At 35.4% G+C, this 27,817-nt stretch overlaps 1 protein-coding gene across 2 annotated transcripts; it reads right to left on the reverse strand.

The window, feature by feature from the left end:
* Positions 1-27,701, reverse strand: slc15a2 (solute carrier family 15 member 2). 2 transcript variants are annotated; one of them, XM_038277745.1, is made up of 23 exons: positions 27,599-27,694; positions 27,416-27,517; positions 22,213-22,300; positions 20,303-20,444; positions 20,084-20,176; positions 19,750-19,849; positions 18,983-19,073; positions 18,820-18,897; positions 16,195-16,277; positions 15,973-16,056; positions 15,729-15,818; positions 14,300-14,344; positions 14,001-14,036; positions 11,818-11,906; positions 8,511-8,592; positions 8,155-8,280; positions 7,027-7,191; positions 6,279-6,325; positions 6,046-6,150; positions 5,746-5,845; positions 3,866-4,009; positions 949-1,053; positions 1-871 (listed from the first exon to the last, which is right to left on the reverse strand). In XM_038277745.1, exons 2-23 carry the CDS (start codon positions 27,422-27,424, stop codon positions 659-661), a joined length of 2,115 nt encoding a protein of 704 aa, XP_038133673.1. In that variant the 5' UTR covers positions 27,425-27,517; positions 27,599-27,694; the 3' UTR covers positions 1-658. The 2 variants fall into 2 exon arrangements, with proteins under 2 accessions (XP_038133673.1, XP_038133672.1); XM_038277744.1 differs by having other exon boundaries at positions 27,416-27,701.
* Positions 27,702-27,817: the final 116 nt, after the last annotated feature.

Below are 27,817 nucleotides of genomic sequence, written 5' to 3' on the forward strand. Positions count from 1 at the left end.
CAGTTTTACCATCAGATATTTATTTACAGAAGTTTGTTGGGAGCAGCATGATTTCCACCTTCTCTGAATTAAAAATGGAGACAGATTTAGACTATAGCTTTGGTTTTGGCATAAGAACCAGATCACAACATAATAGGATCAGAACGCATGTGACTTTATAGTGTTGATATCACTGTAAGAATTACATTGTCCCTGTAAATCAAAACAAGCGAGTCAGCATGAGCAAAAGGAACTGCTTTTCCTAATCTCCCATTTAATAACACTTAAAGTAAATGAGATATCTTCCCACACGTTACAGTCCATCGTTATGAAACTGTAACTTAGCTTACGGAAAATCAGCGTCACTGTAAACCTTTCATCTGTAGATTCTGTGCTGTTTTATAGAATGAATGTAAACCACATTATATGCACAACATTTAGAGCTAATATGCAGCAAACGTATGCAATTTTAAAAGTCAACAACGGTACCTTTGATCATCGGGAAATCATTGTTTCAGGTAAACATTACATATATTTAAACTGGTTCCAGTGCTTCCTGTGTGATTGCAAACTCAAGAGTGAGTAGGTTGATGAATTTCACTGAATATTTTTCTGAATACCCAGAATATTGGACCTCTAAACCAATAGAAGTGTCTAATAACCAAGCTCTGTGACGCAATTACAGTCTGGTGCTTTTTTCTCTTGTTTTCAGTGGCATGTCGTCAATTTCCTTCTTCTTGATTTCGCCTCCATCATCTTCCTCCTTTCCCGGCTCCTCAGAGTACATTTTGTTCAGCTGTTCGGGGTCAACATAGGTGTAGAAGTGGGCCATTATGGAGAAGATGACACAAACACCCAGCAGCAGGCCTCCAAACAGCAGGAACTCGATCCACTGAGGAAATATTGCAGGTTGTAAACAAACTGAAGGTTCAGGAGAGTGAAATTATGTTGAAGATATTATTGGGATACCTGTTCCAGTCCCGCCCCCTCGGCCACAATCAACACAATCACATTGCCAAATGCGACTGTGAGCAGCCAGCCGGCCTGCAGCACTGACTTCATGTTGGTTGGAGCCTGAAGGAGATAAAAGAGGTAAACAAAATGCTTCGCACTTCAGTCAAAAAAAAAAACAATTACTACCTTAAGCATTGAGCCAAGAAACAATGACAAAACACAATAGAACCTCTTTCTATGCTTTAAAATCACATTTTCCTTAGATTTTTAATCCATTAAATAATTAAAACTTTAAATTATTTTAAATGGGATTTATTTGTCTTGTTTAGTGTGTGTTAGTATATAAAAAGAAATACATTGATTCCCATTTTTATACTTAAAGGACATAGCTACAACTTGTTCCATCAAAACAATAAAAAAAAATAGTTTTCACTGGGAAAAAAAATATATGTATATAAATATATATATATATAGTACATGCATTTCTTTTTTCTAAATTTCGACATCTCAAAAACATGCATTTAATTACTTCTGGTGGGTGACCTATAGGCAAATGACATTAAAATCCTTTGAACATCTAAAACAACACTGCTTTTGGATATAATAAGAGACACAATAAATTTAGTACTTGTTTTAATAACAGTTACTATACTCAGTTATTTTAAAATGAAACAATTAAATAACTTTATTTTAAAATTATTAAGAAAAACTAATTTACCAGACACATTTAATATCATTTGAGAGAAGGATCTAAAGGTTTACATTTCTGAAATAGAGTCAAACAATAATTTGTAAATAGTTGGACACCAATATGTTCACACAGATGGAAATGCCAGAGTCCAGAGGCCACTCTGCTTCATGGATTATGGAATATTGGATTTCCTCTTGTATTGATGGAATCGCAGGTGACATTTTTGAATTCTCCCCCAGGATATAAGTGCCTGGAGATCCTGCAGTAGTAGAGCACTGCCTTTCAAACAGCAATAATGACAGATAGACCAAACCTGCCAACACTATGTTGTGAAATATAGGCAGTTTTTTTTTCTCCGTCTGTGTTTCGACCCACAGGGTAATTATTTGTCATTTCTTGTCTTGTATTTTAAAGCCGATGAAGGAACTTTATTCTGCATATTGTGTTTTTCTGACATTCAATTGATGATTTGGAGAAAAAAAGTTTTATGGGTAAAATGAGTGTATTGAGTATGCAGCAGCATTGGTAGGTCGAATTAATAAGCGTTTAACCCAGACTGCCACCATCTATGGTTTAATAGGCTGTTGTCATGAAAAAAAAGTGGCCACTGAACTTGAATTTCAAATTCATGTAATGGGTTCTATGCATCACACTGCGAAATAATTAAATCTACATAAGTTATTTTTTCCTAAAATAAGTGAATTTTTTCTTGAATTGAGGAGGAAAGTGAGACATTAAAAAAATGGAACGAGACAATTTACATTTAAAATAAGAAAAAAAACAATGGCATTGTCTAATTTCAAGTGCTTAATACCTAATTATCTTAATCTAAGAGTGAAAATGCTCATCCCATTGGCAAACCATCTCATTTAGTTACTTAAATTAAGGGTAAAAATACTTAATTTAAGAAATTTTTACATATTTCTAGATAATTTTTCCAGTGTAGTCAACTATTTCCTGAATTACCGGTACATGTATAGTGGAGGATCTTTGCAAATTTTTAAAAAAGACCCAGCCTCTCCACTTTTAAAGAAATAAAATGCAGATGCACAATCCTGTACCCGATCCTGAGAAGGAACGCCTATTAAATGCCTATTATAGAGCATGCAGGAGCCCATTTTTCATCGTGCACGCTCTGTTTAAAAGTTGCTGTTTGCATCGCTCATACAAGCTTACTTTCCAAAAGATTTGTAACTTTTCCACTATGTCAGACCTACCGCTGGTAAGTATAAATGGGAAAGAGCACGTAGGATGGCCTTATGTAAACATATCATCAGAATGATTGACAATTAGGAGGACCACTTATTTTCCACCTGGAACAGGAACATCCTCCACTATACCTTTAAAGCTGGCCCCTTTGTTTTATGTCTTTCTCTTCTGGATGAACTGATTAATCCAGTGCTGACTTAAGGAAACTGAGGCTCAGAGCCACACGAACAAGTAGGTTTAGCGTCAGCATTTTGCTAATTTCCTGGTAACCCACTGGCAAAGAGCTCAGAACAAGAGCGGGCGAACTCAAGTGTGCCACTTAGTAGATGTGTAACTTTTAGCTTTCAGCCTTTATAGGGCAAGTTACCGTTTTTGATCACTGACATATCCCTCACAAATGGAGTCCCCCTCGTGAGGTCTAGAAGCACAAGATCTATATCCAGCCATTCAGCAAAGATGCTGCTACATGGCTGTACATCTGATTTTGGCATTTGACCAATTCGATGAGCCCTTGAATGATACATTACCTAATGAAAATTAAGTTGGGGGGAAAAAAATTAACAAGTCAAGAAAAAAAAGGTAGAAAGCTTATTGAAAAGATAAAAAGTAAAGTTAAAAAGTTAATAAGCCTAGTTAACAATTATATTAAGGTTTATAAACTAAAAACTTTAAGTGCCATTATAGCATTAATGCCTCTAAGGTTGTACCCAAAAAAAATGTGTTTCAAAATGAGTGTTTTTCATGAATTTCTTAAAGAAGCACTTTTGTTATTTTCTTAATATATTTGGGCAAGTTGGGGTTTCTTGTTATCACATTGACATTAACTTTTGATGTTGAAATATCCATGTTTTTGAATGTTACAAAGGTAATCTTTGATCTTTTCCTGGATTCTCATAACACTATCCGCTTGAAATTTTGATTTTTAAAGTATTTCACTTTATGCCCTATAAAGGGATAAAGCCAGATACGTTGTGCAACACAGTTAATGTGAAAAAAAATTCAATACGCTGTTTTAAGAGTTTCATGGCAAACCTGTGAGTAGGAGAACTCCAAGCCTGTGATGGAGAACATGACCTCTCCTGCGGTGATGAGGGCATACTGGGGGATCTGCCAGGCGATGTGCACGTTGTTTTCTCTAACATCCACCATCTTATTGGCCACAATTTTACCAGATTCCTGACAAGGCAAAGAGAGACATCTGTCATGCTGTGTAGAAAATATTATCATAAAGGCAACAAATCAGAATAGAGGTTTTTATCTGGCAAGTTTTGTTTGCAAAGAAGGACTTCAAATCCAGTTTTCCATCACTCAGATCTTAGTATCTTTGAAAAAATGATCAGAGTGCCCAGGTTTCAGTTACACTGTTGTGCTTGTGATATCAAGCTATATTTGTCCATAAATCCTGATTAAACTAACCTATTAGATAGACTACATGCTCGTCCTAAATAACATGAAAACTTGGATGGGCTTAAATGTTCTGCTTTCATATTCAAACAAGGCAGAAGTTAGTGTATTTGGATCATTATTGGTATTTGAAAAAGAAGACTTCATATTGACCTAACAAAGTAGAGATGTTATCAGGGCGTTTCATTTAATGTAAATCCCACATTAAACAAGTTTCTAGAATTTCCTTCTATATTTCATGATTATTGCAAGAAATTTGAAATATTTTGTTAGGTAGGCCTAATTACTCTGAAAAAGAGGTCCATGCATCTTTTACTATCAGGAGGTCAACAGACTGTAGTTAAAAGCCTTCAGTTGATCCAACATACTGCATCCAGAGTTCTGATAACAGTTAATGAAAGATCATATTTCTCTTCCTCCAGCTTCCCTTCATTCATTTCCAATTAAACACAGAACAGAATTTAAAATCCTCCTCATGTATAAAGTCCTAAAAACCAAGCTAATATCAGAGATCTCATTGTTCTCTATGTTCCTAACAGAGCACTTTGCCCTCAATCTGCAGGTTTACTACTGGTTCCTAGAGTATCTAAAAGTAGAATGGGAAGCAGATCTTTTAGTTATCAAACTCCCCTCCTGTGGAACCAACTACCAGTTTTAGTCCGTGAGGAGCTAATAGTAAGTGACTCGGAATATACTGAACTATCTCTACAGTTATGCTGCTATAGGCTTAGACTGCTGGAGAACATAGCGACCCCTTTCCATCACCATCCTGGAGAGAGTCATCACATGGGCTGCTGCCTTGACTTCAATTATAGTTGATAGAGTTGGGCCTGTTTTTATCTATTAGTCCCGTTTCTCTCCCAGACATAACTATAGGCTAAGCTTTTACTGTTACTAACTATATCTGCTTGTTTCATCCCTTTTGACATAAAAACAGGCTATCAGCTTGTCTGCTTGTTTCTTTCCTGGACAGGAAATATTCTCTAAAATAGGAAGTATGTCTGGATCAGCGCTTTTTCAAATTTGCTTTTTATTTATTTAGTAAAGTTACTCACAGTAGGTCAAGAAGCCAAATATTTTTTCAGTTAAAAGTAGGTATAAGTTATGATAGCATTACTTAAGTATAAGTAAAAAGTATGGCATAGTGAAACTACTACTGAAAATACAGATTTTTTTAACAGTTACTCAAGTAAATGAGTGAAAACTTGGGCTAAACTTGCAATGGGATGTTTAATGGATTTTAGTCTATACTAACTGTTTGCCACACAGCAGCATCACATCATTATTACTCACACTTTAGAAAATGCATGACAAGGATCAGTAGAAAAATGATGTATTGAACGCTTTTTATAACTCCTATATCTTTTTACATCAGTGCCACCAAAAGAATCAGAACCGGCTAAAATCATTTTCAGCAGTTTACAAAAATCATCCATTAAAATTCCACTCAGTCCAATGACTACTTATTTACTCATCAAAATAAAATCTGCTTGGTGAAAAAGGTTAACCTGTAGGAGGATGAAGGTGTAAGAAGCTCCAAAGTCCAGCAGGCCCAGGTTGAGGTTTTCACATTCGGTCAACCCGAGGCTGCAGCCAACTGCTTCGTAACTGCAAAGAAAGGTGATCACTTTAGGAAGAAAAGAACAAAAAGGTCTGAAAATCTATGTAAACATTTCATTTTAAATAAGGCGTTAGGAGGATTTATTTAGAAAATATTGAAATCTAATTCATTCAGAGTTAAATTGGGACCACTGCTGTGGCGCTGGGATCCTGCTTCCGTTTTAAACTGTCCCTTTAAGCATACTCACCTTCCCTGATCCACGCTCTTGTTTATGATACCGTAGTCAGATGGCACATAAAACTCAGTTTCTCCCACAGTGATGTTTATGGCTTCTGTCTGTGTGTTTAGGAAGCTGTTAGATTTAAAGCAGGAGACTCATTAGAAACTCAATTAGCTGATCTGAATTTGAGGTCCAGACAGACACCATTTCTTTAAATGTATTGCAAAGCAACATAATCTATGTGAATAGACTCAACATACCGAACGTTCGGGCTCCCATCTTCATTTTTCTTGATGTTATCCTCCACCTGAAAGATAATTTGGGATGCAGTTTAGCAGTCACTTCTATTACTATTTCATTATTAGGCTATTTGTTATATTTTTTTAAGTTTAAGTCTCGTTAATAATAGCACCAGTTTACAACTAGACTATAACTGCTTGCCTCTCAGATATATACTACTAGGTTTCTCTTCTTACGTGTGTAGCTTTATACAGGAATGAGTAACTCTATTTAATGCTTTTTTGATGCTCTTTAAATGCTCTTAGAAATAATTTTAACGCCATGAATTGAATGCCATGACTATTATAATACATACATACATACATTACAATATATATATATATATATATATATATATATATATATATAATATTCTTTACTGTCGACAGGCTGCAGCTATGTTCCAAATTCCTCGTTTTTCAGCCACTTTTGTTGAATTTTACATTTTCCCATTCTCTCACTTTTTCTCTACCTTGAGCTTCTTTTCCAAACATAAGATGAACAGGAAGCAGTTCTGCGCAAACATGCAGAACCAGTTAAATCTGATATAATATATCTCCCAAAATTGTTTGTATAAGCATTATAAATGCCCTGATAATCACATTTAATGAATTTTAATACCAATTAAGGCTTTAGTTTGAAAAATTAAAACCTTAATATTTTATTATAATTATTTTATGCTATTACCAAAAGAAAGAGAGAAAAACAGCATTTAGTTAGTGCACTCACCCGTTCGCAATTAATTTTAGTATCCTCCTTGTATATGATGAGACTATAAGCCTTTTGTTCTTCAAAGTCCAAAGTGCATTTGGACGTATTTCCTGCAAATGTGACGTCAACATCTAGCTTCGTGTTGGAACCCCCCAGTGGAAGAGTTTCATACTCAAGAGGGTCCTGTTAGAAAAGAGCAGGATGGTCAAAATATGTACATAAAATCTTTAAATGTAAACAACCACATAGAAATGAATAAATAAGAAAAGGAAGAAACAAAAAAATGAGCAAATTTCTAGAACCGTCTTTATTTTTTGGTTTGTAAAACATTCTGACCAACACCCAAAAAACCTAATAAGTTCTTTATAAGTACATTTTGATCCTCACAAATTTTTCAAAGCACTGACAAAAGTGAGGCTCTAACCTGCAATATGCCGTTAGCTACAGCCATATTAAGGTTCCTCTGCTAGATCTGTCATGATCAACCTGCAGCTCCTGAGCAACAAGTAGGTATTTGGTTCCTTTAATGAACTAAACAATGGATTATTCTCTGTTGTTCGTTTGTTTGTATGGTTCACTCCCATGAAAAAACACTGGCCCCACGCAGAAACTGTTTTTGACAGCTGGTTATCGCAAGCTGTGGTCTGCAACCCCTGACTAGAAGGTTTAAAATAAAAAAAAAACAGTGTCTAGTATGTGTGGGGTCTGCAGTGACGTATGCCCAATTTGTAAACCGATCCAAGCTTGGATCAGTTAACTGTGCTGAGCTTGGTTCTTACAACATCTACACATCACACTAGCTTGGTTACTTGCCTCCTATTGGTGGCTCTCATAAATTCAGGAACTTATTAATTTAGTTGTGAACAGGTGAAGAGATCTGTGAATTACAAAGCTGGATATGTCGGAAAACCCACAAAATGACTTTGCTGACTGTAAACAGGAGATGACACAGCCTGCTCATGCGCTCTTTGTTATTCCATTTGCGTTCCATTTACTCCCAGCAGTTAACAGTTCTCAGCATGGTTTCATAAGGGTAGTGTAAATAGGGATAACAGATGCCCTTTTCCTGACCCTAGACCTGAATAAGTCCTGGATGGAGGCAAAGTCAGCCCTACTGTGGACTTAATTGTTTGCTCTGTTTTTTACCTGAAGGTGTTTAATAGGTTGTTGAAACAGGTTGCTGCCAGCAAAATTCACACTGATGTCTCCTCCGGCCAGATTATAAACCTGTAGCAGGGACTGGCCGGCTGGCGCAGGTTCCACCACGGTTTTCTAGCACACAGAGTCAAAACCACACCGGTGAATATAAAGAAAACCATCTTTTCAACACCTTAATTTATTGTTATGAAAAGCGGTAAATGGTCAAAGATCAAAACTATTTGGTGTAAAGGACATAATCTTTAAAACAACAAAATATTTTTAAAGATTATGTATCCTGATGTATCTTTAAACTTATATACCACTTCATTGAGTGGGAAATCATGATTAATATTCATACATACCACAACATTGATCTCCACCAGGGTGGCAGCCCCGAATGCTAGTGCTGCAAAGACCATCCCTGTGGCCATTTTCCTCAGAGGCCTGTAGGAAGAATTTCAGGGATTTAACAGGGATCACTTTTAACACCAAAATACGCTGCACTTACCGGATAAAACAGCAAACAGATAAAACCAAATATAAAATGTAAAAATAAAATAAAACCAAAATCCAGTCAAATTGACTTGGTATTACAGGGGTCCCTATGTCCTCCAGCAGTCTAAGCCTATAGCAGCATAACTATAGAAAAAGCTCTGGATAACCTGAGCCACTCTAACTAGATATTGAATAGGAGTTTTCGTTTTGTTTTTTTAGTTAATATTTTACAATAAAAAGGTTCCTATTTGATAGGGGTAAAACCTTACACTTTATTTTTGAAATGTCCCTTTAAACATCTTAAATATTGAGGGTAGGGAGTTTATTTGAGCACTTTCTTGTGTTCCCTCACCTTAGATCTTCACCTTAGGACTATTCATAGTGAACAAGTTATAGCCAGCCAGATGTTTGATCACTTCCTTCTTTAATTAATTGATTTATTTTCAAAACTACAATGCAACTTTTTCTTTTCCACATATAACAATTCTTCTCAACATCTCAATACTTCTCCAAAAAAAGGAGATTGAAGAATAAACATAGATTTCCATCCAAATACACAATTCAATTTTAAAAGAAATACAAAAAAGTTAAATAAAACTAAACATAGGTTTTGTGGGGTTTTTTTTACTGTGCAGTCCAAAGTTAATTAGCTTCTCTTCAATTTTTTCTTTTCTTATTCTATTTTAATCTGCTTACATTTATCTCTTGGAGAATTTCAATATAAAATTCCTGAAAATAGACACATATTCTGAAGCTGGTCTTTTATCTATTCTTTCTGAACGATATTGCGTAAACCTTTAAACTTCAACAAAGATTTAAAACATGACAAGAAAAATGCTTACGATAAAAAATTAAATAAAAAAATATGACTTGACGAGGGACAGAGTTTTTGAGTCATTTTATAAATAAAGGAGAATTTTACAAGAATGTTTCTAAACCTCTTTTGTACACTCTTATCTTTTTTTACTACTGTTACTGACACGTCTTTATCAGGGTGATTTCCACTAACTAACCTCCATTATCAACACTCTGATAAGACTTCAGTCTAAACATGCACCTCTAAGCTGAAAAGAAATAATTTTAGCATCTCTGCTCATTATTGTAAAGCTAGGATTTTTTTTAAACTACTAGCTTTTTATTTTTATTTATTTATCCTTTATTTAACCAGGTAATACCCATTGAGATTAAAAATCTCTTTTGCAAGGGAGACCTGGCCAAGATAGGCATCAAAATTACATCACATCATTACATACGTACAAAGACACACACATAAAAGCCAAATATGCACTTACAATAAAATTTCAATTAAAACATTGACATGTGAGGGAGTCTAACTCAAAACATCTCATTCTCAGCTTAAAAGTATTCAAAGGAACCAATTTACCAAGTTTCATGTTGTTTTGCAGCAAATTCCATGTAAAGGGAGCAGAGTAAGCAAAGGCCTTTTTACCCAGCTCAGTACTGACACGTGGGACAGAAAACAAGACAACAGCCTGAGAACGGAGAGAGTAATGACCAGTACTTTTTTTCATAAGAAGTGAACATAAATAAGATGGAAGCGCACCAAGAATAGCCTTATATATAAATATATACCAATGACAAAGCCTCCGTGTAGCCAAGGCAGACCACCCTACACGAGAATACAGCTCACAGTGATGGGTGCGAGCTTTACAATTAGTAATAAATCTCAATGATGCGTGATAGGCTGCGTCAATCATCTGCAGGCATTGAGCAGATGAATGCATATATAATATATCACCATAGTCCAGCACATTTAATAAAGTGGATGCCACCAACCGTTTTTTTACATTAAAAGAAAAGCACAGCTTATTTCGAAAGTAAAAACCCAATTTTAGTCTCAACTTTCTCACTAGACAGTGAACATGAGGCTTAAATGATAGGTTGTCATCAATGACAATACCAAGATACTTATAAGTTGAAACTATCTGTATTTCACGACCATCAAGAGTAACCACTGAAGGAACATTCAGTGACCTGTTCCGAAGGTCTGTGAAAAGCATACATTTAGTTTTTTCTGTATTGAGCACAAGTTTCAACTGTAGCAAAGTATTTTGGACCACATTAAAAGCATTCTGTAAGTGTGCAATGGCTTGTTTAAGAGAAGGTGCACAGCAGTAAATAACTGTATCATCTGCATAAAAATGAAAATTTGCATCAGACACATGCTAACTAGCTAACTAACGAGTGCATTTTCCCCAAATAGAAACACATTCAACAGACTTGGATTTGCAAATACCTCACCAGTACTACCAAAGTAAAATACCTTAAATGCATAACAAAAATTAAAAATATGATTTAATAATAAAAAAATGAAGGTTAAAAAAGAAATTGTAATTCTTTTAATTTCCCTTAAAAGAATCATTATGGTGGTATTTCAAGTGACTTTTAGCTGTACTACAGTTATGGTGTTCAGAAAACCATCTTAAGATCTGTAAATGTTTTTACAGTAAAAAAAAATATTGAACTGTTATTCACTCCTTTGTTCCCATCTAAAATAAATTAGTTTATTTTAATCATTCAACTTTGTAATTTGCAGTTTGTGTCCTTTTGTTTTGCAAGGATAAAATTCACTATGAGTCTCAAGGGAACACACTCTAATCAATTAGAATATCACTGAAAATTTTATGTTTAGGTCATTGAGTGAAACCTATTTAGTTTGATTATATACATTCTGAAGTTTTCAAGCCTTCAGTTCTGTTTTCTCATTGCATCCAATTAAAAGTTAAAAGCTGTGATTATAGTGTTTAATTTGCAGTGAACAAAATTAGAAAATACTTAACTATTGGGCAACATTACTTTGACAGCAATATTTTTGTGTAATTAAGTGTTTTGAATAAATTTATACAAATATCAATTTGTCTACCAAAAATAATTTTTTAATCTTAATAATTTTTGAGTCTATTACAATTCATGGATGCATGTTTCCCTTTCCTATGTGATAAAACCATCTGTGGTTCAGTTTTGACTTTTTCCTGAGAGCTGTAGGAAAAGCAAAGCTTTTATCATGTTCAGTGAGCTATAGATTTTAATTGTTATTCTATAAGGTGTAGCTCTGTGATTTTAATTATCCTCGATTTACAATTTACAGGTCTGCTTAAATGCTCCCAGCGGCCATAAAGATGGAGTCGTACAGAACAACAGGGGCAAACTCACGTGATTTTGATCCTGCAGAGGCCGACGAGCGGATATATGATGAGGTCAAAGATGGGTACAAAGACGAGAATCAGCAGCGCGTTCAGCATCTAGACGGAAAACATGAGGAAAACACAGCAATTAAATGGTTCCATAAAAGTTCAATAAAACTCATTAAAGCTTCACTCTTAAAATATAATGAGGATAAAGTGATAGCAAGGTAGTGATAAGTAGTCATAAAGGTGGGACATAATAGTGAGAGCACCATTAAAGAGAACAAAACACCAACAGTCTTCTCTTCTTGAAGAATTGTGGACGCAGAATTCAAAACATAAAAAAAAAAATGTCTAGGCTTGGCCTGCATGTTTTCAGTTATATAAGTCCTGAGGTATAATCTGTAGCTTAAATTAAAAATGCGAAGATAAGGAAAAAATAAAGTATGAATGGATCAGTAAACTTTTATTATGTCTTTGTGAAGCAGTCCCTCTGGTTTAATAAAACACTCACTTCTGATGTACATTTACAGACAAGTTAACCTTTAAACTTTGTTATTGAAAGTCATGTAACCTCATAATTACTGGTAGTGATGAAAAAATATGTTCTTATAATAAAAAAAATAAAAAAAACGCAAATGGTCTCAGCTGTCAGACAGAGAGAAACACAGACCAGAGGAATTGATTTAAGCAAAGGAGGAGTTATTATCATTAGCTTTACTAACAAAACATCAGTGGGTTAGTTAAAAAAAAAAAAAAACGTTGACTTATTAGGAAAAAGAAAGTGAATAAGCTAAGGTTAAAAAAAAATAAAATAGGCTAAGATACCAAAAAAAATCATAGGACTGCTAAACACATAAAAAAAGGCGACAGCTTAAGACCACCGATGTTTTATCTAAAAATAAAAAGATCAAATTAACAAAATTAACCCAGTTATGTCGTAATGATTTTATCCCCTTATCTTAAGCCTTTGTTTTGTTGATTTAAGACACTTAAAACCACTTTTACACAAACACACAGTTTCTTCCTCTTCAGTAAACACCAGGATGTCTGAGTGTTCATCTGACTGCTGTTCCAAAGGCCTGATAAAGCGAGAATGTAGAAAATGTGGAGAACGTAGGGGTTTGTGACGGACTCAGCTTAGAGCTGACCTTCAGGTAGCAACCTCCCCCCCTTTGTCCTGCTAACGTCAGCGCTGGGAAAACCTGATAGATTATTTACAGCTTTAAAAACACATCATGTTCAGCCATAAGTAAAAAGCAGCTGTTTTTGTATATTTTAGCTGTCTGCGGTAGCAGTTCCTGCTTAAATGGTGCATAACAAAAAATGATGCCAAAGAAAGGGCAGCAGTATCTAACTAGCTGTAAATATGATTTCATTTCCTCTCATCTAGTTTTTATTTTAGATTTTTCTCATAAACTTCCTATAAAACGTGCATTTTTTTTAATCCCACAATCCAACATTTCCAATTGTACATAGAAGTCGTTTTCATCTATAAGTAGCAACAAAGCAAATTTCTTGGTAAGTGTAAAACACTAGTTGGCAATCAAGTTTCAAACAAGCCACATAAATAATGCACTTAATAAATCCAGGTTTGCTAAGAGGTGCAGTATTTTATTTCACTTTTTTTCCCAGGAGCGTAACGCTGGACGTTAGGCTTTTTTTTTTTACTGTGGATACAAAAAAAAGGACACTTTTGTTTCTTCCTCATTGGGGGTGCAATTTTACACATAATTTATGCTTTAAACAAAACTATTGCACCACAAAAAAAAGGCTGTTCATATTAATTATTGTAAAAATGTCTTAATATATTATTAATTAAAACAGCACATAGGGTATTTTACAACAAAAACAAAAAAAAAACCATGTTCTCTTCAGTATATTGACTCCTCATGAAGTATTCTAACTGTAAATCATCATAATGCTTGAGTGTAATAATCGATGTTTTACTTCCTGGATTTTTAACATTCAACACTAGGAGAGGATCCTAATTGGAGCAATTTTTTTCTCATTTAGAATGATTTTCACCAAAGAATGAAAGAAAATTGGGTTCCCTTTTTTCTCAAATCAAGAACTAAACTTTGAACCTCATAACTTTAACTCATGAACACTAAAGCACATTATGTGCTTCATGAAGGTTTTATGAGGATGCATCGCCTCTCGGGCTGGACGTCCTGTTGTGATTCTGAAGGCAGAATGAGGTGCACATACCTGCATCTGGTCGGGCTTAATGGTGAAGGAATTTCCCTGTTAGAAAACAGAATTACCATTTAAAGTTAATTTAATAAATACATACTGGGGTGTGCACAAATTATCTATGCCATAAAGAATTTAATTCACTATAAAAAAAATAAAAAAAAAGTGTGGCAACAGCCCAAAAATAAAAAATAAAAAATCTGTTTTATGAGACGGTTTATGAAATCAGATCTTCACTGAAATCCACCCACTGATATCAAAGAGCAAACGTTTGGACTTTTTAGTGCTTTTAAACAACATAAAGACTTCCTTACAAAAGCCATGTTCATCCTTGTCGCTTGGAGAGTCCAGCGGGAACCCTGCAATAAAGTAAACAACAGGACACAATCATATAAACAGAATGACACTCTGATCACAGCCCCGCCTTTATCTACAGATTCCTAAAAAACGATAACACACAAAAGAAACACTTCATATGCTTACAACAATTTTTACTCTGATTTGTTAACATAAATGAAGGGTGAGCTTATTAAAATAAAAATCAAGGATGCTGAACGTAACATTTTGATCTTTTTTTTATCCATCATGTTGATTTTGGTCAGTAAAGAAAAAAAAGAAAATCAGCAGCTTATTAACTTTTTTAATGACAAATTTATTCCTAATTTATTCACTATATATACTCTGATTTAGGTGAGCCTCTAAGAGCAGCTCTGTTTGTACTGGACAATAGGAAACTGTAATCTATCAATAATTGCATGTAAAAATATCCCAAAAATGCATAATTATCGCTTTCATACAGAGGTGTAAAGTAAGTACAAATACTTCGTTGCCTTACTAGAAATCTATACTGAAGTATAGATTTATTTATTATTATTATTTTGCAATTATCTCTACTTTCTACACCTTACTTCAAGATGATGTAAATTTGAAACTTTTGCCATTAGCTATAAAACTAGGAAAACTAATTGTAAGTAAGTCCTCATCCAGATTTGTACAAATATTTACCTTTTATAGGGTAATGCAGGAACAATTATTTAAAGCATCTGTTCTAAACATTTTTTCCTTTTCCATTTTTAATAATTTTACTTTTATATTTTAAGTAGTAGTAAAAAATGGTACTTTTGCACTTTTACTTGAGTAAAAAGCTTAAGTTGAGCCTCTAACTTCTACAAAAGGGTTTTTAAATGGTAGGATTTAAACTTCTAATTGAGTAGTAAATATTAATAGTTTTGACACCTCTGCTTTCATCCACATATATTTTAGCATATATAGTCATACACCGTCATCTCTTATTTTGGTTAAATTTTTCTGTGTAAATATTACCTGGTTTGTCTTTTACGTCTGTTTGACGCTGCTCCTCCTATTCCCATACTTGGATGAAAGGTTTTTCTGATTCTTAAAAACTTTGACTTGATAACAATCATAATCACCTTTTAGGATTTCTTAAGACAATGCGTGTATTTCTATATATTTATATATATTCTAGTCAAGATGCTAGATGACTAAATGAAGTGTGGCCACTAAAGAAAGTTATGAAAAACTACAAATGAATGAATGTTTCTTGGTCTGCCAGTTCTTATCTAGAATAACCATATCTATAGCAAGGCTGCATACAGCTATGAAGGTAAACTATGGTTTAATTAACTCCGGACTCTGATAGAATCTTCTGCCTTGTTGGGTCTTAATGTTTCAATTATATGGGATAAACCTTTCTCCCTAAAGAGCATCCACTGAAACACATACCTGCTGATCAAACAGAGCCCAGAACATGGGCAAGGGGATGTAAAGAACCAGAACCCGTAGAACCATCTTAATCTCCTGGATAAGGCGCTTCTGTTAAAAGGAAAACAGAAACCTGGTTGGATTCTTGCACTAATCTGGGTTTAGAAAAGTTTCTTCCAGACCCATTAACTGTAGTTTTTTTTCTTCCGTTTTTTTTTTTTCCTTCTTTTTCCCTTGCAGAGAACCAAAATGGGTGGGTTATTACCGGGTACATGTCTTCAGCCCAATCCAGCCAGTGCTTCCTCTGTAGGCCAGGCTTCGAGCTTCTCCAGCGGTTTTTGATGGCAAACTGACAGGAGAAGTAGTTGGGGATGAATTATAAGGACAGGAACTTAAATGTGATACTAGAATAATCCCACATTCTACATTTGCTGTTCAATCTGATCCTAAACATGATAGAGGATAGAGATGAGAGGAGAGGACTCACACCAATACATTTGCAGACTTCTCCGAGGACGTTTCCCTGAGGGGGAGTCTTCTTGTACATACTGCTGCCAAATATGAACACAGCTGTGGACCAGCAGATGCAGAATTAACAACAGCTCCAGTGGAAGTACAAAAACAACAGCTTTGCTTAATATTTGTAACATTAGATGAGAAAGAAATGTTAAAATGGATTTCATCTATCCTTACAAAACTCTATTATCCATTAAAATAATATATATTTAATATGTTATGGTTCCAAATCTGAACAAAATCCAGTCCATTCCATCCTCCATTTAGTAATCCTTCTTTTATTATATCTTATTGTTCTATTTGGTATCAGTGTTGAGAGTAGGAGTGTTATATTATAATGGTGTTAGCAACTTTAAGTTTTCCATTTAAAAAGCAATCTAAGTAATTACTTCTTACATACTAGTAACAAATTTACTGTACTTGCAATTTAACGCTGTGAGTTACTACCGCATGGACGGGGGGCATACACTATGCAATATTTTCAATCGTTGCATACAGCTACAGCTCAAACTGTAAGACGAAACCGCAGGGTTTAAAAGTTCACAGCTAATGATGCATGTTCTCACACAGTGCGTCCCGACAACCTGAGGCGATCTAACGACGGCCAACTGAATGGCAAACATGTTTGATTTTCTCCCAACTCAACTAGTGTTGTAGTCAAGACCACACCAACTGAGACCAAGGAGTACAGAGACAAGGCCAAGACCTTGGTCTTGTCTTGGACTCTTCCTCTAAATGCCTTGGTCTTGTCTTAGTCTCAGTCTCTAAATGTCTTGGCCTTGTCTTGGTCTTGGCCTCTAAAGGTCTTGGTCTTGTCTTGGTCTCAGCCTCTAAATGCCTTGGTCTTTTCCTGGTCTAGGCTTTTAAATGCCTGAGTCTTGTCTTAATCTCAGCCACTGTGTGTCTTGGTCTTGCTCTTGGCCTCTGAAGGTGTTGAACTTGTCTTGTTCTCTGCCTCAATATCTCTTGGTCTTGGTCTCGACCGCTAAAATCTTGGTCTTGTCTTCTAAATGTGTTGGTCTTGTCTTGGTCTCTGCCTCTATATGTCTTGGTCTCTTCCTCTAAAGGTCTTGGCCTTGTTTTGATCTCGGGGCTCTACATGTCATGGTCTTATCTTTTTCTAGGCCCCTAAATACCTTGGCCTTGTCTTGATTTTAACCCCCATATGTCTTGCTCTCGGCCTCTAAAGGTCTTGTCTAGGTCTCAGCCTCTAAATGCCTTGGTCCTTTCCTGGTCTAGGCTTTTAAATGCCTGAGTCTTGTCTGGGTCTCAGCCACAATGTGTCTTGGTCTCAACCTCTAAAATCTTGGTTTTGTCTTGGCCTCAGCCTCTATACATCTTGGTCTTGTCTTGGTCTCAGCTTCTAAATGCCTTGGTTTTGTCTTGGTCTCGGCTTCTAAATGTCTTGGTCTCGGCTTCTAAATGCCTTGGTCTTGTCTAGGTCTCTGTCTCTATATTTCTATGTTTTGTCTCGTCTCAGCCTCCATAGGTCTTGGCTTTGTCTCGGTACTCCTTGGTATTTGTTGGTATAATTGGGTTAGATTGTGAGTTACTAACCCAATTATTTTGAGAACTAACTAATTACTATAACTAGTTGATTTTTTAAAGTAATGTTTCTAATGTGCTTGAATGGTTGTTTGTCTCTGTGTTGCCCTGCGACTGGCGACCTGTCCAGGGTGTACCCCGCCTCTCGCCCATAGACAGCTGGAGATAGGCACCAGCACCCCTAGTGACCCTTCTTCGGATTAACCATGTAAGAAAATGAATGGATGGATGGATGTTTCTAACACTAATTATTGCACCTGGGTAAGTTGTCAATGATTATTTTAAAGATGTTCTATTTAGTTTTTTTTGAGAAAAAACATCTAAAACAGCCATTTTAAAAAGTTTTTATCCTGCACACATTGTGGATTTTTGGTAAGAATAATATTTACAAAAATACTAATAGATTTTATTTCTAATACCCTTTCATTTCAAAACAAATCTCTAAGTGCTACAATCAATAAAAAATAAAACAAAATAAGGACATCAAAATATATATTAAAATACAAAAAGGTTAAAGTAAATCAAAGCCTTTCAAAACGTCTTAAAAATGAAAATGATATAGTCCATGAAGGCTAGAGCAAATTTATGTCTCGCCCCATATGTGACATACATCTGTTAACATTCATATTGCTAAACCAAAGTTGTTTTGCACAATGAGCATCCGACCAGGCATGAAATCCACAAGGATCAGTGCTGACGGTGAATAAGGGGCAGAGAAAACTGGCCGTCACAATGGATGTGGATGGCCTTGATCAGGAGGAATCCAAGCTCATACAAACAGCCTCAGCATGCAGACTTCAGCCTGCAACTCCATCAATTCTATATGAGCTGAAACTATCTAAAATGAGCATATTTTGTTTTATCTAAACCATGATAACGAATATGACAGTTTTTTGTTCCAGGTAAATAAATCATATCCAATCTGAAATAATACAACAATGAATATATGTATAGATATAAAACGTATCATGACTCGTGTATCGGGGTGTGTATCGTATCGCCAAGTTCTTCCAACTGATCTGCATCTATGAAGAATAGATGAAATTCTTACCTAGAGCCACAACCATCAAAGCTGCAGGAACTCCAAAAGCCAGGGCATAGCATTCACTATCAAAACACTTCACTTCACCTGCAGGAGCAGAAGGTCGTTACTAACATGGGGAACTTCACAGGACATCGAAAACATGATGGTCATTTTGACTGCAATTACTGACTTCTGAGGATTGGTGTTATCAACGTTGACAAAACACTCCCAGCGTTGATGGACATGTAGAAGATGGAGAAGAATTTCTGCCTTTCCTTTATCTAGAGGTAAAGATGAAAATAAAGTGGAGTTAGACAAGTTAAAGTAAAGTGTGCACCCAGACATTAAATATTTCACTCAGGGTTATAATTATTCCCTATATCAAGACGTTAAATAGGGTTGTCGTTTTGTCCAGATTGTCTTTTTTTGTTATTTGAACTGGAATGTGTGCAGATTTTGTACTTGTATTATTTATTTTGCTTAATTTTTTGGTCAAGTAATTAAAAACATGCCCTGAGATGGACAACTTGGTACACCTATCCAAGGTGTACCCCGTTGACAGCTGGAGATAGGCACCAGCACCCCTACAGACTCTGCTTGGGATAAGCGTGATGGAAAACTGATGGATGGGTTAAAATTGATTTTCAAAATTGATTTTCAATTGTTTTTAAACATTGAAATTGTAACCATGTGTAAGAAAGGTCATCTGGAGATTTTCTTCTATATTTCCAAACATCTGAGGTAGTCCTAATGCCAGAAAAAAAATAAAAACATTTGGAAACTATATTTTTGTTTTTGTTTCGTACATTTCAAACTGTACTTATCTATGATCTATTTAAGGTTTTACCTATACAGTTTTTTGGGGTTTTTTTTGGCTTTTTTATGACATGCAACAGAAAGTTAGTTGCGGATAAAAATACAATAAACAGCATAAACCACCAATACAAAGATACTTACATGTTGTTCTTCAAACTGATCTCCTCCAAACGCCGCCACGCAGGGTTTGATTCCACCCGTGCCTAAAGCGATGAGGATGAGGCCGACCATGGACAGAGCGCTAGAAGGAGTCAGAAACAGTGCAGGATGGAGAGGAGAATACCGAATCAACAAACTGGACACATCCAAGTATAAAACTGGAAACTCTGGAATGGCTTTTAACGATTCTGACAAGTTGGAGGTGGAGGCACAAAGAGCTGCTCAATCTTAGATCTGATTTCAAGCTTCTGGATTAACCCTCATGACACTCCTCATCCTCATCAAAGATGTAAAAGGTATCAAAACAGCAGCTTACATGTGTACGTCGGTGTTTCCCACAGTAGGAATGGCTCCAACAGACTTAATGACATGGCCAATCACATAAACGATGGACAGGTAGATGATGGTCCTGTTGGGATTAAACATGTGGGATTAAACATTTGTAATCCTGCTTTCATACAGATTATGAAATCATATAGATTAATCGATCATCTGTGAATCAGAGAGAGTGGAGGTAAAGGACCGGAAAACGCACTTGAATTTTCCCAGCCAGGAGTCGGCAATGATGGCTCCCAAAATGGGAGTGAAGTAGCAGAGGCCGCTGAAGGCGTGATAGATGGCGGTGGAGAGGTCCTTGTCCCATTTTAGATAGCTGAGGAAATACAGCGTCAGCACCGCTGCAGTCAAACACACAAACGTTAGCTGTGACCATCGCGTCTGTTCACATCTCTGTTAAAACAGCAGGTTCAACTCATGCTGCAAATTGTTTTCAACATGTATTTGGAAACAGAAAAGACAAGAAACACCTATTGTACCTTTTGATTCAGCTAAGCTTCTTGTTTTCTATTAAAGGAATCCCATTATCCCACATCTTCACTTCTGAACTTGCAAAAATCGTTCAAATTCAAAAGATTGTGGACATTTTGTCGTGTTCTTTTGGTCAGCCTACTCATTTGCTGTTAGATTTCCTCCTAGAGTCTGTTTAATTATCTTGCCTCTTATGAAATCACTGTTTCAGTTTGTTTTTGCATGTTTTATTTGCAATAAATGCTGCTTTCTTCATCTAGATATGAAGAACCAGGAAATTCCAGCAAAGTGTTTAGAGCTGCCATCTTCCACTAGATGACTTTTAGTTTAGGTTTCAACTTTTATGCTTATTCCAATTCTTGATTGCTGTCTTCATGTGTTTATATTCAGTGCTTTGGATTACCGTTCTAAGATTAAATCATTTGTAATCCTCTATAGCCTTACTGCAAATCATGGCATCAGTTAAAGGATACTAGTGAGAAAAGATCTTAAAAACAATTTTTATAGCAGCCAATCCTTATTTACTATATGCAACAATCACTGCCATAATTTTGTCCCAAACAAATGGTGAGGCGGTCTTTCGTTTTACAATAATTCAACCTTTCACGGTCGCTACATGCATGCTCAGTATGAGGGATTGCTCTAAAACTAACAACTTTTTTCTCAATTTTTTTACATTTTTCTTAACCAACTGACAATCAACTGAGCCTGACTGCAGTATTTATAAAATGCATTAAATAGGAATTTATGTAACTGAATTTGTCGGTACGACTGGATTGTATTTCCTATAATTTTTAAGCATAAGAATGTTTAAAAAAAAAACCTTGCAAATTAGAGCTGAATGAAGAAATTATTTAATTTACTATAGACAGCTAAAACTAAACCTGACTTTAACGTCCCTTTTTTAACTTAAACTAACTGCTACATCAAAAACAGGTAACAGTCACAGTTTAAAGCATGTTTAAGGTAATTACATTACAAGGAGAAAAAAGTTATTGACCAAGGGGATATTTGGAAGTCTCTATTCAAATTAGTTTATTTATATAGCGCCAATTTCCAACACGGGTCATCTTAAGGCCTTTTATAGAGACAAATCAATCCCATCATCCAGTCAGATCAGTTCAGTTTTCTATCTAAGGAAAACCTGCTTATTATATCAACTCATTGACTTTACAGGATCGGTTCCTCCTGGATGAGCATGTGGCGACAGTAGATATTCACACGAGCATACATACAGCGAAAGTGGAGAGGAAAACTCCTTTTTATCAGGAAGAAACCTCCAGCAAAACCTACTAAATCATGGAACACATCTTTTTAGTTCTTAGGGTAAAAAACGGGATGAAAACTAAGCTGACTTCTTGAAGTGAATGTGGTCCACGTTGCAAAAACACACATTTTAATCACACCGATGAGATAATTAACAATGAAATCTTCCTAAACAACAAGTTTTTTTTTTCATCACCACTTATTTTTATGAAAAAATGGCAACGAAGATAAACTTTTGAGCATAAAATTTTCTAATCTAAGTTTTAGCTGTTTTCTCAACCTAATACATTCTATTTCAAATAAAAACAATCCAATTCTTTTGGTTGAGGATAAACCCACTATCTTTATCATTCTAACAGGAGCCTTTCCTACCTTTCATGCCATAGTAGGAGAATCGTTCACAGAACTCATTCACCACTATGAAGCAGATGCTGAGAGGATAATTGGTTCCACATAGTTTCTAAAAGAAAAACAAAAATCATTTTCAGAGGAATATTCCAGACATTTACAGCATCATGGTTCACATTGCTAATAAATGAAAAAAGGAAAGGTGATATGACTGTAATCCCACAGTTCTTATAATCTGTTGCTGATTCTAAATAAAAGCAGATCCTATTGATCATGTCTCTGTTTCTGACCAACCAAACTGTAATGCGATAAGAAGAATGTGTCCAATGCTTTCTGTTAGCCACTGAATCCCAGGTTAATCATTATGCACACATAGAGTTTTAATGAAAGTTTAACAGATTTAAAGCCCATAGATCAGCTAAGCTGCAGTGGTAAATATTCTGCTTCAACTCCAGCAACTACCATGAACTTCTCTGCGTTCCCATCTGTCCGACTCATTTGACAAAACTTTCAATAGTCTTTCTTTTAGTTATCAGTTGGGGTTTTTTTAGCCCAAATTGGATGCACACATAAGGGTCCCTATTGCAAAAGCAGGTCTGATGCAGACCGGCTCTAGTTGAAACAAAAAAAGGGAACTTTTCTGTACTAAATGTTTTGAACATAAAAAAAAAAATTTGATTTCTTTAAGTTCATTTTGCATCTTAGAGAGCATTTCAAATGGAATAAAATAATAAAGCCTTTAAAAAAAAATGCCATATGTCTAAGAAAGTCATACATAATCTTTGTCAAAATCTGGCGACCTTACTTAAGCTATATGTATAACTATGTAAAATAACTGGATATGTTTTGTATACTAAAAAAAAACACTAACTTATCTACTTCTTTGCACTGCAAAAACGATCTTAAAATTAGTAAAAAAAAATCTTAAAATAAGTGTATTTACTCTTAATTTGAGGGGATAATTAGGAAGATATGCCAATGGAATGAGTATGTTTACGCTTAAAATAAGAGAGTAAGATTTTATGCACTTGATATAAGAGGCTGCAGTTGTTTTTTCTAATTTTAAATGTAAAGTTTCTTATTTCATTTGCAAAGTGTCTCGCTTACCTGCTCAATTCAAGAAAAATGCACTTAATTTAAGAAAAATGTACTTACTTAGATTTGAATTTTTTGCAGTGTTGGAGGGGAGTGGGGAGGGACGGGGACAGTATTGTTTATTTTCTACCATTTCTAATATATCAATTAAAAACTTATAATTTTTTTAAGTGATTTTGGTAGATTAGTGACCGCAGGAAGCTTCAGACCTGCTCCATGTTTTCTCTGTTTGTGGAAAATGACTCCCGCTGTGGTCTGCTGGAGCTTAGTATCCTTGGAAATGGCTTCGTAAGCCTCTGCTATACCCAGACTGATATTCAGCTGGCTGAAATCTTTTAACCTATTTCATCTTGTCTGATAGGAGCTTCTTCATTTTAAAGGTTTTGCACTTATCAAGCATTGGTTAAATAAATTCTGCTATCCAACTGAATTTGGTTCATTTCAATTATTTCGTAACTCAATTATAACATTTCAGACAAAGCAGGGTTTGTTATACAGTTTGTTTGTAATACAGGGAAGACGGAAGGAGAAGCAACACTTGTATTTTTTATTTTTTCTGTAAAATGTGAACTCCATATTTACTTCTATTTGTATTTTGCTTAATTTTAATTTAACTTAATACTTATTTGTTGCTTAATTTAAACTTAATTTAACTTAATACTTTTTTGCCCTGTAAGCTGCTGGTAACCTTAATTTCCGGAGGGAGTCTTCCCAAGGGATCAATAAAGTACTGTCTGAGTCTAAGTCTAAGTCTTTGTAAATCAAATAATTTTTTCTTTGTCTTATTTACTCTGTTCCCAGAATTCCAAAAAGATTTGTAGAATTTGGAGGCGACATGGATCACTGCTGATGCCTGAATCTGCCTACTGATAGGCAGTGTTGGGTTTCTCCTTATATATGTAATTTACTTTTAGTTCTACATTCAAACATGTCAAAAAAAGGATGCTTAGTAAATAAAGTTTACTTATATGAAGAGAAGACTTGTATTCATAAATTGTTCCTGGCAGAACACAACAGCCAGACCACTACTGATACTTTTTAGGATGGGGGGGGGGGATTCTCAAACTATACATTTTCTTTGAATTCTTTTTCCAATTTTAGCTATTAAATCTATTTATACAGCACATCAGGCTTTAAGGGGCCCCCTAAGTTGGAAAAAAAGATGGGGAGGACTTTTCAGAGCTAAGAGTGTGGTGAGCAGAAGAGATGGTGAGAGGACATGAGAAAAAAGAGATATTCTCCATAAAAACAAGCACCAGTGAGTTAATAAGACACTACTGGCTAAAGGCTGGTAAAAGCATTTTTCCTCTCCCTTTAGTTTAAATGAAAATGAAAGACATAATTCCCTTTTAAAACATCCTTTTATTCTAGTTATCCATTCCTAAAGTGCAAAGAAATCCAAGCTGAGAAACCAGCCTGTAGAAAATAATGAAAGTATCTCCAGGGACTAGAGCACAAAGTGACAAACTCATGTCACTTAAGACCAAGATAGACGTATAGATTTATTTTATTAACTCCAAGATGTGAAATCTGCAGCAAAATGGCGATTCAAATTTAAAATAAAATACACCCCCCCCCCCCCCCCCCCCCCCAAAAAAAAATGATAAAAACCCATGAAGTAACCTTTTGTACAGTAAAGATGTGTAATTAGGGATTTTGTACCCCCTGAAATCTGATTACCCGCCAAGATGATTGACATGTTTCAGCACCAGATTGTTCCTGTACACCATTTGGTGGTATGCAGAGGTGGAAGGAATGCAAAAAAATAAAACAACAACAAATAAAGTATTACTCAAGTAAAAGTACAAGTACTTGGATAAATATTTTAGAAATAGAGCCCACAAATAGTTTAAATACACGTAAAGTTACCGGTGCAAAATGTTACTCTAGTAAAGGTTTTTAAAAACACAGGAAAATTTAAACTTAAAGTAAAAATTACTGAAAGGAACATTTCTTCTGTTCCATTTTATAGACACAATGAGAAATCAATGAGATCAGTTGCAATAAGTAAGATGAGAGATTATAATCTTGAAAAAACAACAGTTTTTCTAATTTTCCATCAAAAATGGTTTATTTAATACAAAAAATACTTTACTATGGCACTTCATTTTTCTTCTCTGTTTTATACATATTTAATCATCTCCACCTCTCCATATTTCAAGTTTTCTTTTAGTTTCATTTTTGTTAAAACTGTTTAGAAATGGCAAATTACATACAGAAATAATCTCATTTGAACCTTTGAACCAAAATCATTCCCATGTCTGTTACAGGAGCGGTTCAACTCACAGAGACGCCTTCATAGCAGACATTTTTCTGCTTTGTTGCAATGTGACATAATGATATGGTTGTTCTTAAAATAAAGTCTTACTGCAGCAGAAACAGAAAGAAAATGTTTACTTCATGCATGAAGTGTGGATTGTTCCAAATGTTGCCAAGAAGTTTGATCCAAGCTTATTCCTATGTTTTTTGCTTTGTTTTTTTTTGAGTCCATATCTATCAGTATGGAGGACCAGCTCTACCATATTTATAAATAAATAAATAGTATTTATTCGTCCTCAAGAACATGCTTGACAAGGACATAAGTCCGTACTCATGTTCTTAAGAATAGAGAAACGGTCAGTGACTTCAGACTCTCCTCTCCTCCTGTAGATTGGACCAATGCAGTAAAATGTTAACCAACCAATTCCAGGCCAAGGACCCCCAAACTGGGGCAGAGCGCGGACCCCCTAATTATATATAGTGTATGAATTGTGTTATATCAAACTGATCCTATAGTCACGCTATTACAGATGGAGTCATGTAATGAAAGTAATTTCTCCCTGGGATTATTAAAGTATTTCTAATTCTGATTCCTGATTGATTGGACAGGTGTTGTGAAGGAAACGGTGCCCAGCTTGAAAGAGCTCCAGTGTGTCACTGAATGTGTGCATTGATGACTGAAAGACATCTTCTGCCTCAATTTATATGTTTACTACAGTGTGTTGAATTAATGTTCATGTGGATTTGAAGACATTTCAATTAGTGGAAAAAAAAAAGTCTTATCAACCAAAACTTTTGCAACCCCCATGCAGTACCTCCCTGGAGCCTCTAGGGGTCTCGGACCCCATGTTAAAGACCTCTGCCCCTCCTACTTTGCATAATGAGGCAGAAATGCAGAAAGAAATATAAAAAAACAACAGGCAGGAATAAATAGCATTGAAGAAATAAATCGGGTAAAAAAAAATACAAAGGAGGAATAAAACAGAGAAAAATATTATAACATGCACATAAATAAATAAGGTAATTATTACAAAGGTGAATAAATAAAGAAGCTCACTGTGTAATTTAATTTCTAACTACATTTATTTGGGGTTAATTAATTGTATGCTTATTTTTTTACTGAGCATTTATTTATTTCTGTATTCATTTTTAAAATGGTAGAGCTGGTCCTCCATATATTAGAAGCTGGGTAATGCAAAAATATATTTAGATTTTCCAAAGCTTTCATTTTTTCACCAAATATATCCCAGTTTTAGTCAACCTAAAAATCTCAGGTCAGGACATTATGTAAAAAAAAATGACTTTTTTTACACAATGTGTGATTTATGCTTAATGGAAAGCTTTAGAAAACCTGATTTCCTATTTCAGATCAAACCAAAACAGTTTACTTCAAGTCAATTGCTCACAGAGACACCATGTGACCAAACAGGTCATGACTGATTATCTTATTATGCTCCTCTGACCGTTTAGAAAAGCAAAGAACGGATCAAAATAAAAAAAGAGGACATATTTGCACAGATAAACACGATAAGCTTCATTTTACTGATGCAAACTAAAATAAAAAAGGTATGCGATGAAGATCGGTCTCCCAGTCAGAGGTATGCGGGCCACAAACTTCCAAACAACCTTTTTTTTTTTACTTTTGCACGAAAGTTGCGTCATTGAATCTATAATTGAGCCAAGTTTGAATAATCAGACCAAATCCAACCATTTTACGCACAACAATCTGAAACTCGCTGGAATCCTTACGGGTTTTTTGTTAGTTTTTTTTGGTTTAGAAACATTTTTCTTGTTAAAATGCATCCATAAAATAAAAAAATAAGAAGGAAAGCATGTAAGCAGATCCACGCAGGCAGACATCGCTGGCATTTACCTTGCCCATGTTGCTTTATTTTCCAGTGAGTTTCCAGCTCCTTCCCTCAGCGCTCCTCTGTCTCTCTGCTGCGGCTCGCACATAAACCTCCAGATCAAGCAGCTGCGCTCATAAAAACACGCAGAGTTTAGGTTAATCTTCCACCACTGGAGAACTTGGACTTGTCACCTTTGTGAAAAGAACCTCTCCTTCCTGAACAATCCGAGGATCATTTAGATCCAGAAAGTTGGATCCTTTCCGTGGAGCAGGAGATCCGTTAGTGGGAGTGGGGAAAGTGGGAGGAGAGGGGGGGACTAACCCAGCAGCAGCCCCTCTTGGTCCACAATAGTTCTGTTGTTAGGCTCAGATTCAGACCTGGTTCTGGAAGCAGGGTCAAAGTGATCTGGACTGTCTGTCCTCTGT

Source organism: Cyprinodon tularosa, unplaced genomic scaffold (genome assembly GCF_016077235.1).
Source record: "Cyprinodon tularosa strain WSP-4 unplaced genomic scaffold, ASM1607723v1 ctg134, whole genome shotgun sequence".
In the NCBI taxonomy this organism is placed as follows: Eukaryota; Metazoa; Chordata; class Actinopteri; order Cyprinodontiformes; family Cyprinodontidae; genus Cyprinodon; species Cyprinodon tularosa.